Source organism: Gorilla gorilla, chromosome 9, assembly GCF_029281585.2.
Source record: "Gorilla gorilla gorilla isolate KB3781 chromosome 9, NHGRI_mGorGor1-v2.1_pri, whole genome shotgun sequence".
NCBI classification, from domain to species: Eukaryota; Metazoa; Chordata; class Mammalia; order Primates; family Hominidae; genus Gorilla; species Gorilla gorilla.
Genome location: NC_073233.2, coordinates 18954975 through 18971961, shown reverse-complemented (window position 1 = coordinate 18971961; position 16987 = coordinate 18954975). Strand labels below are relative to the sequence as shown.

At 45.7% G+C, this 16987-nt stretch overlaps 1 protein-coding gene across 1 annotated transcript in view; it reads right to left on the bottom strand.

The window, feature by feature from the left end:
• Window positions 1-8929: 8929 nt before the first annotated feature.
• The window catches only part of PARVA (parvin alpha), a 156275-nt gene continuing 148217 nt past the window's right edge, over window positions 8930-16987 (bottom strand). Inside the window, exon 13 of the mRNA XM_004050716.5 lies at window positions 8930-11278. Within this exon, the coding sequence (XP_004050764.4) occupies window positions 11202-11278 (77 nt within the window). The 3' untranslated portion in view covers window positions 8930-11201. The remainder of the gene's footprint in view (window positions 11279-16987) is intronic.

Genomic DNA, 16987 nt, shown 5'->3' with positions numbered 1-16987 from the left:
GCTGCAGACTCCAGCCTCCGTACCACCCATGTCCTTCCCTCTCCCCCCAACTCCAGTCCAGAAGCCGGGAGCTCAACCTGCCTCTAGCTTTCTACCCAGAGGAGGACAGCCCCCCAAGTCCCCACAAGGGCAGAGACAGGCCACTTGTTTGTTGGAGAGGAAGTGAGGCTTCCTCAGGCATTCATACCTGTGCCTCTTCCCACCGTACTCCAAATAACCAAGTGTTTCGCATAAAAAGACACAGAGCATACCCTTAAAAGAATACTTCAAGGCTGGGCACAATGGCTTGCACTTATAATTCTAGTGCTTTGGGAGGCTCAGGCCAGGAGTTCAAGACCAGCCTAGCAACATAGACTCTGTCTCTACAAAATAAAAATAAAGAATTATACAAGTAGGGGGGCATGTGCCTCTAGTCCCAGCTGTTTGGGAGGCTGAGGCAGGAGGATTGCTTGAGGCCAAGAGTTTGAGGCTGCAGTGAGCTATGGTTGTACCACTGCACTCTAGCTTGGGTGATAGAGTGAGACCCTGTCTCTAAAAACAAACAAAAATGGAACAACTTCAGAGTTCGGATAAACCTCTTTGTTTAATTTCAGAGTTTCCTGCAATCAGTTAAGAAAGCCCCACCACTCCCCCTCCGTCAACTAACTAGATAAATACATAAAGTCAAGAGGAAACAGTATTTGTGATGGTAAAAGGAATTTTGATTCCCAGTTGGAATCAAACCTCGTTGACACTGATCATGACCTCACCTCTAGCCTGTGTGGTGTTGGGGAGCCAGGGTTAAAGGAACGTGGAGGCAGCAGGACATCCTGGAGAGAATGAAGACTTCAGAGTCAGACAGAGCTAGATTCGAAGCCAGTTGGCGAACCTCTGTTTTCTCTTCTGTAAAATGGGTAACTATAGCACCTACCTGACAGGTTAGCATCTACATGATGGATAGGTTTCTGTGCATGGTACATGGCTGGAGTCCAACAAGAATTTATTTCAAGTCTTTCTTTTTCCACTGGAGATCATCACTGAGTTGCGGTCTCCTGAGCAGAAAGGGGGTTGGCAGCCGGAGCATGTGTCTCTCTTGGAACACCCTAGGCTCTGGCAGCACACACGTTATGCAAGGCACAACCGGAGAAGGAAGTAACAGGATCCTAGCAGTGACTGCTGTTGGAGAGGGTCAGACCGAGCTAAAGCTTGGAAGGAGATGCAGCCTGGTTCCATCTGGCATCTGAATCAAGGGTCAGAGGGAAGTGTCAAGGCTTGGAAGTCACTAGAGCATAAGCGCATGAGGCTGAGAGCATGTCTGTTTTGTTTGCTGTGGATTCTCCCATGCCTAGCGCAGCATCTGGCATCATAGGCAGTGTTTAAATATTTATTGAACAAATGAAGAATAAATGAATTAGTGACAGCCTTATCAGTTCAGAGCCTGGTTGTTTCGGGAGTTCCATTTGAAAACAAGGCAAAGGAGAACAGCTGCTGGCAGGAAACAAAGGTGGGAACCACCAAAGGTTCTGAAGATACACCACGTTTAAATGGCTAGAACCTCAACTCTGGAGCCACATGGCCAGGACTCAAAGCTCTGTCACTTACAAGACATGGAACCTGGATCATGTCACTAAATCTTTCTGTGCCTTCATTATGTTTTTTATCTTTTAATTTTTCGCCTATAACATGGGGATAATAGAACCTACCTCACAGGATTGTTGAAAGGACCAAAGGAGATTATTTGTGTGAAGTGTACACTATAAGTGCTCAATAAACACAACTGTTAGTATTAGTTGAGAGGGATGTGAAATTAGCTGTGTTTCCAGAAGTTTTGGTAGGGAATACACACAGAATGGATAGCTTAAAGAGAAACTTCTTAATATAGTGATAGATTTTAGAGCATAGAAAGAAAAAAATATGGGGAAAAAAACCCTGCAACTAGTTAAGAGTGATTGCAATATCTGGCATGAGAGGATGAGGCCTAGATTAGGGGACTAGTTGGGGGTCCACAGAGGGAGAGGACCAGTGCAAAACAGATGGTTCATGAAGGAGCAATTGGTAGAACTGATTGGATGTGTTGGGGGGAGCAGAAAATGTAGAACTCCTTTGTGGGTCTGGAAGGAGATGGTAGCTCTCGAAGAGATGAGGGATGTCTAAGAAGGAGCAGGGCTGGTGAAGGATAAAAATCCAGTTTGGAATGTGCTAAGGGGGACAAGGGGTAGCCCGCTTGAAAGATGCTGTGAAGCTGGACATGCCCACGCGGATGGGTGAGATCTTGGGGTTGGAGGGAGGGCAAGCAGGGGTGGAAGCCAGGGGACATGTACGAAGAGACGTGTGGAGGGCACTTCCAGAGAACATCCATGTTCGGGGGCGGGGAGAGGAAAGACCTCCACCTAGGAGCACACAGAGCTATAGCCAGAGGGCGGGTGAGAAGGGGACAAATGCAGTGCTCCTGAGGCTGTGGCAGCCAAGTTCCTGGAGGAGTGGAGCAGGGGAGTGGGGCCAGGGCCAGCCAGTGGGTTCAGCGCTGACAACTCAGAGGGCAACTTATCTTCTGGAAAATTAAAGGCAGAATCTAGGGGTTCATAAAAGAAGGGAGAAAGGAAGGAAATGGAATTAGCATGGGTCTGTATGAGACCAGGAAAGTGCCTTAAGGAAAAAGTAAAACAGGGCAGAAGATGGAACTGCAGTGAGAATGGAACCTGTATGTGTTAGGAGTGAAAGTCAAGATGCTGGAGAAGGAGGGAGTCAGTCCTGGAGCAGGCAGGTGGAGGAAGTGGCAGCCTCAATTGGGGCAGGAGGTAGTGAGAGAGGCAGTGAGAAAAGATGTTGAGATGCTATGGAAAGAACATGAAGCAAATAGCTTTGACTTTCTTGGTGAAGGAAGAGATGAAGACAGAAGCGGGGAGAAAGTGGAAGGACATGGGGATTAGGTAGGGCACAGGTGTGTGGAAGATGAAGGCAATCCGTGAGAATTAGAGGACTCTCAGAAGCCAGGGAGCAAGCAATGGCAATTGAAAAATGACAAAGTAATTGGCTGATGCATGTCCATTCTGGAATTTTCTGCAGTAATTTTATGTTCTGGGACAAGAGTAGAGATGCCTGCCAATGGGGATGACCGAACGGTGAGTTTATAGAGGCAAGGAAGCTGTGTGTGAAGACAAAGTCGAAATGGCTGGCAGTAGAGCCTAGGCTGGACTTTGGGTCATTGCTGGTTATCTGGAACCTGTAGCATAAAGACAGTGATTTCCTAGCAACACGTAGTACTTTAGAAGAATGACCCCAAGTCTCCATTTGGCTTTAGGGTGAGTTGTGTGATTTTTGGAGCAGCAAATCTATGGAAAATGAAGTTGTTGATCCTGGAGGGAGATGCTCCCAAAGATTCCATGGCAGCTGTGGCTGGGATATTTTCTGGGAGAATCTAACTAGGGACCCTCAATGGTATCTGATGCTATCTCATCATGTCATTGAATTACCTCAAATGAGCTGCACCTGTCATCCCCACTAAGATGGGAGAGTCATTTGGGAAGAGACCCTGGACTTTCCCAACCCATTTTGTGCAGAGACTTTCCCAACCCATTTTGTGCAGAGAGTGGGGTTGAAGACAGAACAGACATTCCACAAATATTCGCTGACTTGACTGCATTCTGATTGTGAGAGGTTTGGGGTCCAGCCCAGGGCAGTGACCAGAATTCTTGTCCCATGGTGTTTGGAGTTCCACTTCATCAGTGTTAGGGCAGGCCTGTGCTGCCATGTGGGAATTGGAATCACATGAAAAGAATGGGAGAGAAAGCTCTGTATCTTATTGACAAAGCACACCAAAGGGATGCTGGTCAGAAAGCCATTTAATCCATAAACAAAGACACATGAATGGGCAAATTTTGTAAATGAAAGCAATCTGGCAAAAGCCCTTGGTGGTGAGCTTGGTCTCCCCCACAGGCAATGACAGCCTTGGTCATGGGTCTAGACAACACACAATTCCAATGCAGGCTAGGAGGACATTATGGAAGTGAGCTGGGAGAACCAATGATGCAGAAAGTAGACTCAGGAGAGGCACAGAGAATGCACCCCCTGCCCCCAAGTGCAGTGGATCAGAGAGCTCAGAACAGAGAAGAGATGAGGAGCTCATGGCCTCTCATAGCCTAGCCTAGAGCACACTTACTGCTCACTATCTTATTGTCCATCATTTTAAGTCAAACATCCCCAGTTCAGTGAGAGTGTACATTCTCCAATATTACACACATAAGGAAAGATGGGGTAACCCCTAAAGCCTGAATGAGAAAAAGCTTCCAGGAGCTGTTTTTCAGATACACCAACATATATTTGCCAAGGGCAGGCACTGTGTTTCTCCAGGCAGGCGGTAAGGCCTTTTGACAGGGTTTCCAGGAAGACACATAGCAGCCAGAGAGTTGTGCAGCCCCAACCCTGGCTCCACACAGAGCAAACATGTAACAGATTAAATATTTATCTATTGTCCTGTCTACCTCAATAAAATATCACACTCCTTTAAGCGGTTGCCTTAATGACGTTTGTGTGTCTTGGAATGTCGGCCTGTGCTAACAAATTGCATCTCAAGATGTGAAAACATGAAGATCAATAAAAAGAAATGAAAAGTCTGCTTCATTGATAAAACATCATTTATCTTAATAATGGGTACTTCTCTGAATTTCCCAAGTGCCCTTCCAAATGCCAGTATCAAAGCCAGTGCCCACATGTGTGTAGAAAGTTCAGGAGGGTTCAGGGGAATTGAGGCAGGAACACAGGCTGCTCAGCCCAGGGGGGCCACCGAGGAGAAGCATCATTCTGGGCCAGTCACCCACTGGACTGGTTTCCAACCAAGGAGCTTTCAAGCGGGGATTTCCAAGCATATTTCTGGAATTTCAAAACTTCCAGTGAAAATAATATACAGTTGACCCTTGAACAACAATGATTTGAACTGGGCAGGTCCACTTGTTCATGGATTTTTGTTTTGTTTTGTTTTGGTTTTTTGAGACGCAGTCTTGCTGTGTTGCCCAGGCTTGAGTGCAGTGATGCGATCTCAGCTCATTGCAACCTCTGTCTCCTGGGTTCAAGTGATACTTCTGCCTCAGCCCCCCGAGTAGCTGGGATTACAGGCACACACCACCATGCCTGGCTAATTTTTTGTATTTTTAGTACAGACGGGGTTTCACCATATTAGCCAGGATAGTCTCAATCTCCTGACCTTGTGATCCATCCGTCTCGGCCTCCCAAAGTGCTGGGATTACAGGTGTGAGGCACCGTGCTCGGCCCATGGATTTTTTTTCTGCCTCTGCCACCCCTCAGACAGCAAGACCAACCCCTCCTCCTCCTCCTCAGCCTACTCAATGTGATGACCATGAGGATGAGAACTTTATGATGACCTGCTTTCACTTAATGAATAGTAATATTTTCTCTTGCTTATGTTTTTCTTAGTAACATTTTTTCTCTAGCTTACCGTATGGTAAGGATATAGTATATAATGCACATAACATACTAGCTATGTGTTAATTGACCGTGTTCAGTAAGGCTATTAGTATTATAGTTACGTTTTGGGGGAGTCAAGTTACGTGCAAATTTTCAGCTGCTCAGGGGTCGGTGCCCATATCATTCAAGGATCAACTGGACTTTCATATGAAAGTTGTTTCACCAAACATTGTGGAGCATTAAGTGACCCCCTTTTGGTAGATTTTATATAATGTGGTGGGCATTGGAGCACTTATAGTTCATGCTGATTAGTATGAATTTTGAAAATGTATTATTCCACATCCAGGAGGCTTGCTTATAGTTTGTCAAGCCCACAGGCTGGATGGTGGGATTCCTGCTCCTGCCGTTGGTAAAACAGGAGTCCTCCTCCGAGGTGAGAGGGCTGGAAGCACTGGTCTCCATGGGTCAGTGTCCTGGCCTGGCAGGCCCCTTATTTCATTCCCTCCACACATGCAGCCTCGTCCACTCTGTCCAGTTCCCCTAGCTCTTCTCAGGACACATTGTGGAGAGGCTGGGGGTAGTCCAGGAGTTCCTGTCCATCAGCAGCAGCAGGTTAGGAGGAGCTATGGGCTGCCCAGAGGTTGCTAAGACCAGATTGGTGTTGGGGTGGGCAGAGGTCTGATCTCCTCTCCCGGTCTCCTCCGCTCCCCAGCCAGGACCATGGTATGACATGAGAAAGGCAACCCCAGACTCCGTATTGCTGACGTAGCTTTCCCCAGAGTTTTCCTGCACAGTGGGACATTTAAAAAGGTAAATGGCAACCTATTTTTCAAATGAGAAAAATCAGCACTCCCGATGCCTGCGATCGGATCTGTCTTCTCCCTCACTCTGTGTCCTCTAGCCATGCTGGCTTTCCGCACTCCTCTGGGGAGCCAGGTCTTCTTGTCTGGGGATCCTCCTCCGTGGTGCGCCCTGAAGTGGCAGGCTTCTCACTGGAGGTGCTCCACGACTGAGGGATTACTTTAAAATGCCACTTTGCCGGAGACTTCTCATGACCTTAAATCTACGTTAGACCTCTTTCATAGATTTTAGTACTTCTCCATCGCGACAGTTACAATTTGTAACTAATGTCGATTCATACTTATTTTCATCTGTCTCCCCTGCTAGCTATAAGCTCTCACTCACCCTTGGACATGCTGCACTCAACACGTACTTGCCGAATATATGACTAAATGAAGTCCTGAGTTCAGAGTACTCATCCTAGAAATTTCTCAGGGGACAGATACGTAGATACGTCCTGTGATCAAACAAGACTGGGACCCATCGTACCCCGTCTTCCCTTAGAAAGTCCTAATATGCATTATGTAGGGGACTCTGAGGTGGGCTCCAACTAGAAAACAAAAAGCCTCAGTAAGCTAACTTTCTTCACCTCATGTTTCCTAAACATATTTAAACGTGACTTTTTTTTTTTCATCTAACATTTACTAATATCCTGTAGAATTTATTTTTAAGAGATGCTTTCTTGCAGGATCCTACTGGGAAGCCTGAGGTTCTCAAGGTCATCAGGCTTGGTTTGGGGGCAGCACCCTCATGGCTGCATTGCTGTTGTCATGAACACGTGAACACGCATGCACACGTTCACATATGCAACCACCACTGTAGTAAAGCATGGGCTATAAGCAGAGTTTGGAGCTAGCCTGGGGTTATAGTTTTCAGGGAGCAGAGAGTAAAAACACAATCGAAATTCTGGTATTTGTAAATGTAGCCTTTGTAGTTAGGATTGTGAGTAACTCATACTGACTTATCTTTTGGTAAGATCCAAATCTGCAAGTATTTGGGAAGCTGATGTGTGGAGGCAGGTCCCGTAGGTGGTGAGTCAGTCTACCTACCCTACCCGGCCTTGCAGCTTAATGCAGCTCTCTTGTTTCCAGCAGCTGCAGCAATTCTCTTGGATTTTCCAATAGAGTTAAGCAAATTTTCAGGGGAAATGACACGCGATCTTGGAATTAGTGAAGATTTCAGGACATATCCCTCTTGCATATCTAGGATGTATTATAAAGGTAAGATTCCTGAGGTGGAGCTCTATTAAAGGCAGCGGATCTCAAATTAGTTTTGATCAGCCTCCACTTAGGCACGGCAAAACTGTTTCACCTACCGACTCCATCTAGTCTTATTTTCCAGTGGAAAAATAAATGAGTGATAATTTGTGGGGAGTGGATTATGTACACATTTGTTCTAGCACTGGACTATGGATGATTCCTATTTGAACCACAATGTATACATGTCTCAGAGTCTAGTTATTGAAAAATTACAGCTCCAGAATACTGTTGATGCAAATAAGCTTCAAGTATACTCTGTAGGGTTAACCAAGCAACCCACAACAAAATAAACTGATGATAATGCAAGCTAACAGTAATTCATAATTAAAAAGTACCAATAGCAGCAATTGAAAATTGCAACCAACTCGAGGCAACACTGATGATGTGCTGATAAAGAAACCTTCTCCCAGATCAGGAAATGTCATCTCTGTGCCTGCACATGTGAAACTGGAGCCTTCTAATATAGCAGGCAAGCACTGCATTGCTGGCAGCTAGACTTTATGGCACAGTATTATAGCGTATGTAGTAACCTTTGTGATGTTTAGTGGATTACAAATTCGTAGTCCTGGTAAAATATAAAAATGAAACCTTCATCAATCTGCATACAATTCACCATAAGGTTCCAAAAGAGGACTTAAAAACGTTCGGTTCGAGGCACACGAGGATGCCTCTGATAATGCGCCCCAGCCTCTGGTCCTGCACCCCATAGGTTTTAGACTCTACTTTTGAAATCATTGTCTAGGCAGCCTTTCCTCCTTCGGCTAGGGCTTTTTTCCTTTCCTAGCTCAAGTAGACTGGAGATACGCATTTGGATTTATGAAGTGCTTAGATTGTTATTTTAAAATGTGAAAGGAGTTCTAATACCCAGGGTAATACAATATCCAAGATATAACATTAAGTGATAAAAAACAAAGTGTATGACAGTATAGATGACATCCTACTTATATTTTTTAAAGCCCGCAGATTTTATATGTATGTTTGTGCTTTACATGCCTAGAGTATCTCTGGCAGTGTGTGTAAGAAATGGATCAAAACAGTTGCCTCCAGGGAGAGGTAATGGGTGCCGGAGGAGAGAGGGAGGCTTAGGTTTTCCACTAGATACCTATTTGCGCTTTTGAAATTTTGCACCATGTATGTATTAAGCATTAAAAATAACTGAGTTTAAATTAACAGAAAAGAAAAGAAAACCCAGTGAGCCTATAAAGTGTTGATTCTCATTTTGGTTTCTTTTTTCTTTTTTTTAAAGATGAAGATTAAGTTTGTTTTATTTATTGTGGATTCCTCTTTTGCCTTTCAAAGTCATGGTCATATATTAAGTAGGAGATTCCAGATTCTAAAGTAAAATATCGAAATGAGATGACAGCGTTAGAAAACCAGGCCCAGGACCTGGGATTCTGGGCTGAGACAAAGAACTCAATCCCAAAACACAATTTTCTGATAAATTAGAACTGTTATTTAAAAACTTTCCTAGTGTTCCAATGTATTTTCATACTGTATAGATGTAAAATACAAAAGGAGCACTCTTAGTAAGGACACGTGTACATTTGTAACTTGAATATAAGAAAAAAAGACCAAAAAAGAGACAAAATTCATAAAGCAAAGCATGTTTAAATGAATGCATTCCTCTTACTTCATCCTGCTTCAGTATTGCTCAAAAAAATGAAGCAATTATTTATCTTGATTTGCTACCAGGAATTTTTTTAAAAGCAAAAGAAATATTACACTATTTAGTGTTTCCTAATAAAAAATAAAATTTCACTAATTATGTAAAAAAGAATTGTATTCTTTTACATAGATCAACACAAAACAGTACATTGCCTTTGTATGTTAAATGCTCATTATGCTGAGTGACAATTCTAAGAGCAAAGACATGTAGTTATCTAAATTTTATGGGTCCTCAATTACTGCAGATAGATAGTACAGTAAGAGATAGTACAGTAAGAAATAAAAAGGCTGAAAGGAATGTTTTGGACACTATAGGAGGCCTAACTTTGGGTGGTGTAGACACAGATCAAAACGAATTTCTCAAACCAGAGATGGGCTTTGTGGAATGGGCCTAAAGTAGTGACAAGGTAGTCACAGACTTCTGGAGGAGGGTACTTGGACTGGTGTCTACCTGGCATATTTAGGAACATTCCATAACGAGATGTAATATCAGCACAATTGATTATTTAGCCCAAGGTCTCAGTCAGTTGATGGCTACAAGTGTTAAGTACCACAAGCCCCACCTCTATCTCTATATGTTTAGAGTGCAAATATTTTCCCCATGCTTCTCGTCCCCTAGTCACTGCCTACCCCCCTCTGCCCTTCCCTATTCTTACAGGACCTAGCAGGCTGGCACACTAGAGCTCTGTCTTTCAAAGTCAAGTTCACATAGAGGAGATACAAGTAACCACAAGCCCTTGAGTAACCCACGCAAAGAAACTGCTTGGCTTTGGTCTAAATGACTTACATTTTTCCTCGCTTGAATTAGCCGGTAATTACATGTGGGCAGACTTAGCCAGAATAGTCTAAATGATCAATTAGAAGGCAAAAAGAAGTTCCTTTCTTTAAAGTTCAAGGGTCCCTGTTGAAGAGCCCTACTTCCAAAGTGATGCTCACATGGGCCCATGCCTAGCTCTCTGCGGTGCCTGAGCATATTGTACATTTGCTTAACGATAATGAATTTAGTACTTATTTTGCAGGAAAATATAGGGCATTTCCATTACATGCAATCAAGCAAAAAGGCTGCAAAATGTGCCACTCCATTAATTCTAAACAAAATCCTTCCCAAATGTCACCCTGAAACCAAAGTACAGAGTTATTATAAATCTGAAGGAATTAAGAGTAATTTTCATTTGTACAAAGGATGTGAGGGACATGACTCCTGCCACACACACACTATTAATTGGGTTAAATCCAATTTGCCAATTTCAGTGTGAATCACTAAGCTCTGACCTAGCTTGCCCCAGTGGTGAGATCAGTGGGTTCTCGTGTTTTTGGCTCAGGTGTACATGTGCACGTGCTCAGATGTGCACACACATACACAACTTTAGAACATGCAAAGAACATAATGTAATTGGCTTGTTATAAACATGTTGTACTGTCTACTATTGAGGAATGCATACTTAGCTAAAAAGAAAAGCAAAACCTTGATGATTGGACTCAGAATAGTGGTTACCTTTAGGGAGAAGGGAGAGGTTATGTTCAAAGAGGAAAAAAATTCCAACTTCTGGCAAGTCATTTAACCTCCAAGCCTTAGTTTCCTCATCTGTAAAAGGGGAATGAAACACCTACTTCAATGGGAGTCCTGAAGATTAATGGCCTTGAGTATATCAGAGCAGAGCACTTAGTGTGGGGCCTGACACACAGTTAGCATCCTTTGAATGGTAACTAGGATCTTTATTTTCATCTTCTGGGGACTTTTTTGCCTAAGCTGGTTCCCAAATCATGGAGGGAAATCTGGACCTGGCACCAGGATGGGAACAACCTTCCCAATCTTCATTGCTAGGTTGGTCCCCAGTGCCTGGGAGGGATGGGTCAGCCCACTGAGTTATTGATGATTTCTTCCTAATTTCAGTTTCCACTATCTCTGGGTTGCAGCTGGACTTGTGGGAGAGCACAGTGCAAGAGACAGGAATAAGCAGGGTAAGGCAGTTCGGAGGAGGGTCCAGTATGCCAACAGCAAGAACTCTTGGGCAGTGGGGGGCCCAGGGCAGCCCCTCACTCCACGTTGCGGTACTTGGTGAAGAGGTTGTACAACACTCGTAGTGTAGATTTCAGGTCACAGTTGACTATGTCTGCGTAGAAAACAAAAAACACCAATTGTTTCCATGGGGCCACATGTTCCAAAGCTGGCATACACTGCCCCTCCCTTCCACCCACCACCCAATCCCATGTACCCAGCATGTTTGGGGCGGATGGGTAGAGTGGGCAGCGAGAATTCAGAGCAGGGGGCAGTGAGGGTAGAGGTGCTGGGGCACAGCATCTCCAGATAAGAAGGCCTGACCCTCCCCACAATCCCCACCTGTCCCAGGGGCTCTTTGCCCACTGCCTTCAACCTCCATCATAGAACCAACCATGGGTGGTGGAAAGGAGGGGAAGGCCTGGGGCTACCGTGGAAGACCAGGGGGTGCGTTAGGACTCAAGCTGCCTCACAGAAGCTTGCCTCACAGAAGGGGGACTTGCAAGGAGTACTCAGGAAATAGGTGTCATGGGGGACAGACAGGTTCCGATTAAGAATACAGCAGGGCAGAAGGGTTTGAGGTGCTAAAACTTCAGCTGGAGGTTCCTCAGCTTCTATGCTACCATTCCCTCTCTCGCTCACTTCCTCCCTCCCTCCCTCTGATCCTCCCATCCTCCTTCCCTCCCTCTATTCCTCCCTTCTTCCGTCCCCCCGGATCTTCCCATCCTCCCTCTTTGCCTTCCTTCCTTTGCAATAGGAGCTTTCCAGGTACAGAAGTGGGCAAAGAATTCCATGTGGAAAGTTTAGTGTATCTTACTAAACCCAGCTATGCTGGAGAATTCCCAATAGGCTAGCATGGCTAGAGAGGTTGGGGTGTACGGGGCTGGATCCCGAAAGGCCTTGAATTCCAAGTTACAGAGCTTGCATGATTTTGTAGGCTAGAGGCTGGAAACTGGCAGCTGGCAGGCTAGCTATGACTCACTGACACACTGTGCTTCGCCCTTCCTCCCTTCATCCATCTATTTACTGGTCACCACCTTCTCTGGCTGTTCCTCTAACCCTCTGCTGGCTCCTCTACCTTCCTCCCTCCCCCAACAAGACCCCCTCTCTGCTCTTGTCCCTCTGCTGTCACTCTCCTAGAAAGCCAACCTTTGAAGAGTGGGAGAAGAGAAAACAAACAAACAAATGGAACTCTGTCTACTATTGAGGAATGCATACTTAGGTAATAAAATTATAAAGAAAAGCAAAAACAAAGCAAAACCTTGATGACTGGACTCAGAATAGTGGTTACCTTTAGGGAGAAGGGAGAGGTTATGTTCAAAAAGGATGCAGGGCAAGTTGAAGGGAGCTCTTGGGAGCCGGCATTACTTTTTTATTTGTCCTGGGTGGTGGCTGCGTGGTGGCTTGCTTGCTAAAAGTTCACTAACCTATACATTTATGTTTCATGCACCTTTCTGTATATGTGATATTTTTCACAATAAAAATGATTAAAAAACAACTGTATGGGAGGTCAGATGAAGTAGGTGATTAAGAGAAGGTAATAAATGCCCTGGGATTCAAAGATGGGAGAAATTACACCAAGCCACTGGGAAAGAAAGGGTGGGGGAAGGTGTCAGGATTCTAGCAATGCTCTGGTCAATACCCACAGGGATCCTTCAAGAGTAGGCAGAGTGGGGAGCCAGGGGCTCCCGGGTCTTAGCCTTGGGACTTTTAAAAAAAAGATTTTATTTTTTATTTCAATAGCTTTTGGGGTACAGCGGTTTTCTGTTACATGATTGAATTATATAGCAGTGAATTCTGAGATTTTAGTGTGCCCATCACCTAAGTACTGCACATTGTACCTAACATGTATTAGTTCCTTTATCCCTGTGCCCGCTCCTGCCTGTGCCATTCTCAGTCTCTAAAGTCCGTTATATCACTCTGTATTTAGCCTTGGGATTCTTGCAACTGGAACTGCCACAGCCTGGCATGCTCAGGCCCCAAGCTCCAGGCCTAGGGCCCAGGGCTTGGGGGAACCTCCTGAGGTTCCCCCCACCCCAGGGCCCCTCCTGCCTGCTCCCTCCAGGCCTTATCCTGGTTATAGACCAACCCTGCTCCACCCTGGCTGGGCCCAAGGTCTCCTATTGATAGACCGGGGGCTTCCAGAGACCCATGGAGAGGCCTGGAGTGGCCTGGAGCTCCCAGATTCTGTTTCTGCTCCCATGGTGCTTCATTACATATCTGAACCTCTAACTGGGGCCCTGGCCTGAGGCTGAGCCCTGCTACCTTGCCTTGCTAACGCTGAGCCAGGAGTCCCACCCTGAATCACCTTCTGCCAGATGGAATCCCATGCCCTCTAGGCCGATTCCTGTCCTCCCCTGACTGCTTGGTGTTGAGTGTTTCTTAAATTCCACTCAAGTCAAATACCAGGAAGTTACTCCAGGGAGGAACTGCTAGAAAGGCAGAGAGGGGCAAAGGTGAGCTTGCCAAGGGAGTGGGTGTAAAGGGGAAGGTAAAGTGGGCCTGGAGCCACTGCAACAGGCTCCTAATAAGCTCCCCTTACCCTTTCCAAACCATTCTACCTACTGGAGCCAGACTATGATAGGCCTCCAGGCATGGCTGTGCAGGATGTGTACTGCACAACTCCAAGGCACATCATTCACACTTCCAGGGCACCACTGTCATGGACTGCAAGGTAAACAGAGCCCCTTGGAGCTGTGTAGCTCACAGCTTGTATGGCCATACAACTGTTTCCCTTAGAAGGTCCAAAATCCTAAATTGTGGCTTTGTAAGGTGTAACCTGACGCGACCTGCCTACCTTCCCACTCTCATTTGGTACCACACTGCCTCCCTCACTATGTATCACAGTCACTGTGGCTTCCTTTCACTACCCTCCCCATGGGCCATGCTTGGCCTCCGCCCATGCTGTTACAACATCTAGATCACTCTTCCCAAATAGCTGGCTCTAGGTCCTCCTGCAGACCTCAGCTCAAAGCACAGGCTCCTGGAGGGAGGCCTTCCTGACCCCAGCCTGGGCGCAGGGGTCCTGTTTTATGTTCTCAAAGCTCCCACATGCTTCCTTCATAGTACTCACTCCAGGTGTAAATCAGTGACTTGTATGCTTATTGATTAACATCTGCCCCTGCCCTGGACTGTAGGTTCCTTGAACACAGAGAGCACGGACCCTCCAAGGATATTAACAGATCCATGAATGAATGGTTGCCCAGTGTCTTGGAAGCCAAGGAAAAAAATTCCAGAGAGGGTGGACAAGAGGGCCACGTGCTCCCAAGAGGGCGAGGAGGTTAAGGACTGAAAAGAGTTCCCAGGGAACATAGGCCCAGCAGGTGACTTGGGAGAGAGCAAGGCCAAGAGCAGCTGGAGGTAAAATGTTAACAACAGCATGGGCAGATCAGAAGTGGATGCATGAGCATGGGTCACAAAGGAGGAATTTGGGGGCCTGGTGAAGGACAGATACTGATAGAGGCAGGGGGATTTGTTTTCCCTTTTGAAAGGTGGGTGAGTTCTGAGGTTGCTAGAAAAAGAAAATGTCCAATATGGGAGAATGTTTTAAACTGGCCATTTTAATGGTTACTAAGTGACATTTTTATGTTCACAGAAGTTTGAAGTCCATCTCCACTACAGCTGTGTGACCCTGGCAGTCACTTGAATCAGTTTTCTCACTGGTAAAATTGGGCAATACCTTTATGAAAAACACCCAGAATATATTAAGGGTCCCCTAAATGGTAGTTTTCTTTCTGTTTTCCCATCTTTGCCCATTAGCAGAGCTGCTGTGTATAGCCGTGCAGTCTGTGCACTGCACAATGCCTGCATCATTCACATAGACTAAGCCCTGCTCCTTGGAAAACTGAGTTGCTTCTTCACCACCTTCACCACTAACGCCAACAGATGGGCCGGGTGAATAGGGGAGGCAGCAGTCAGAGACACTGCCTATCACTTATCACCTGTTCTTATCAAGAAAGCCAAGACCTGGGCCCCCAGGTAGTCCTGGGCAGACTAGTAGGCCAACAGGAGACTGGACTATCTCAGCCAGGAGAAGGGCTGTGGATTCCTGGTAATATATTGTAACTTCATGATGTATAAACAGAGCCACGTCAAAGCCCTGTTCTCATAAATTGTGTGATTAGCAACTCAGTTCAGTTCTGATAGCCTCTGTGTGCTGGCCCAGGGCCCCTCTCTGGAGGCAGACAGCCAGGACTATGGGGCTTCTGGTCAGATACACCAGAACAGAGGCTGTCTGACAGCCTGGGGCCAAGGAAGAGGTGGCTCTAGAGATAAAACAGCTTCTGGCCAAGGGGAAAGGGCTCATTGTTTGCTCCTCCCCCCCAGACGTATTAGTGACTTTCTATCAGGAGAGGACCATCGAAAATGAGTTCATGAATCTCTAAAGGATGCGGAGGCCAAAGGAAAGAGAGGAACTCTCTTCCCAGCAGAAACTGTCTTTGCACAAAGGGACAAGGCCCTCTGTGGCCATTTGTGACACCACAGTTTCCTTCATCCCAAGGCACTGCTGAAGGCCCTTCTCCGAAGCCTTCCCCCACGGTCTCTGAACCCCTTGACCAAGGTGGGAGGCCCCTGTTGGCTCAGGGCTGGCAGCTGGTGGGGGCTGGAATCAGTTAGGTGGCCACTAGGTGGTTACTTATGCTCTAGCCCCCAGCCGACCTCCCTGCGCCTCTATCTCATCCTGTCTCGCATCTCTACCTGCTCTCTATTCCCCACCGGGGCAGTATCCATGCTGTACAGATGCTCCTTTTTGTGGTGACCTACTGCCCTATCTGGTGGTGAGTTTGCCATTTGCTTTATTTATTTTTAAAAACTTTTAAGTCATTAAAATTTTTTTTTAAATATGACATACATCCAGAAAAAAAACCATGCAACATATATGTACTGTTTTAAATATTTGAAAATGAACTCCTGCCCGTCAAAAATAGAACATTGTCAGTACCCTAGAAGCATCCCCTCCCCCTTCTACATTCCCTCTCTCATTCCCCAAATATAACCACTGTGCTGACACTTATGATTACTTCCTTGCTTTTCTTACCAGTCCTAGCATCAACATACGTGCCCTTGAACAGTAGATTCGAATGTTGCCTCTTTGTATTTCACAGGATTCATCTATGTTGTTACATGAGCTGTCTGTTTTTTTAACAGTTTTACTGAGGTATAGCTATAATTATCCAACTATAATTCTATAATTGTTCAAGGATAAAGCTTCTTGGCTGGGCCGGGTGGCTCACGCCTGTAATCCCAGCACTTTGGGAAGCCAAGGCAGGCGGATCACCTGAGATCAGGAGTTCAAGACCAGCCTGGCCAACATGGTGAAACCCCGTCTCTACTAAAAATACAAAAATTAGCTGGGTGTGGTGGTGGCAGCCTGTAATCCCAGCTACTTGGGAGGCTGAGGCAGGAGAATCTCTTAAACCTGGGAGGGGAAGGTTCCAGTGAGCCGAGACCATGCCATTGCACTCCAGCCTGGAGAGCGAAACTCCGTCTCAAGAAAAAAAAAAAAAAAAAAAAAGAATAAAGCTCTTGATTTGTTCTCTACCTCTGGTAGGTTTTCAGTGCTTCAAAATCATTGTTTTGATGATTTTTGTCCAGTTTTACACTTGCTTTTTTGCAGAGAATAGTCACTGATCTCTTCAGGCTACAGTAACTAGAAGTTCCTCCCCTGACTTCTCAGTTCAGTCTTTTTTATTGTCATGGTTGTATTATAATCCTTGATATGAATATGCTCCAATTTATGTAGCTAGTCTACTGGGATGTACACTCCAGCCTATGCTATCATGGGTATTCTTGGGCTTGTCTCCTGGTGTATGGACATACATAC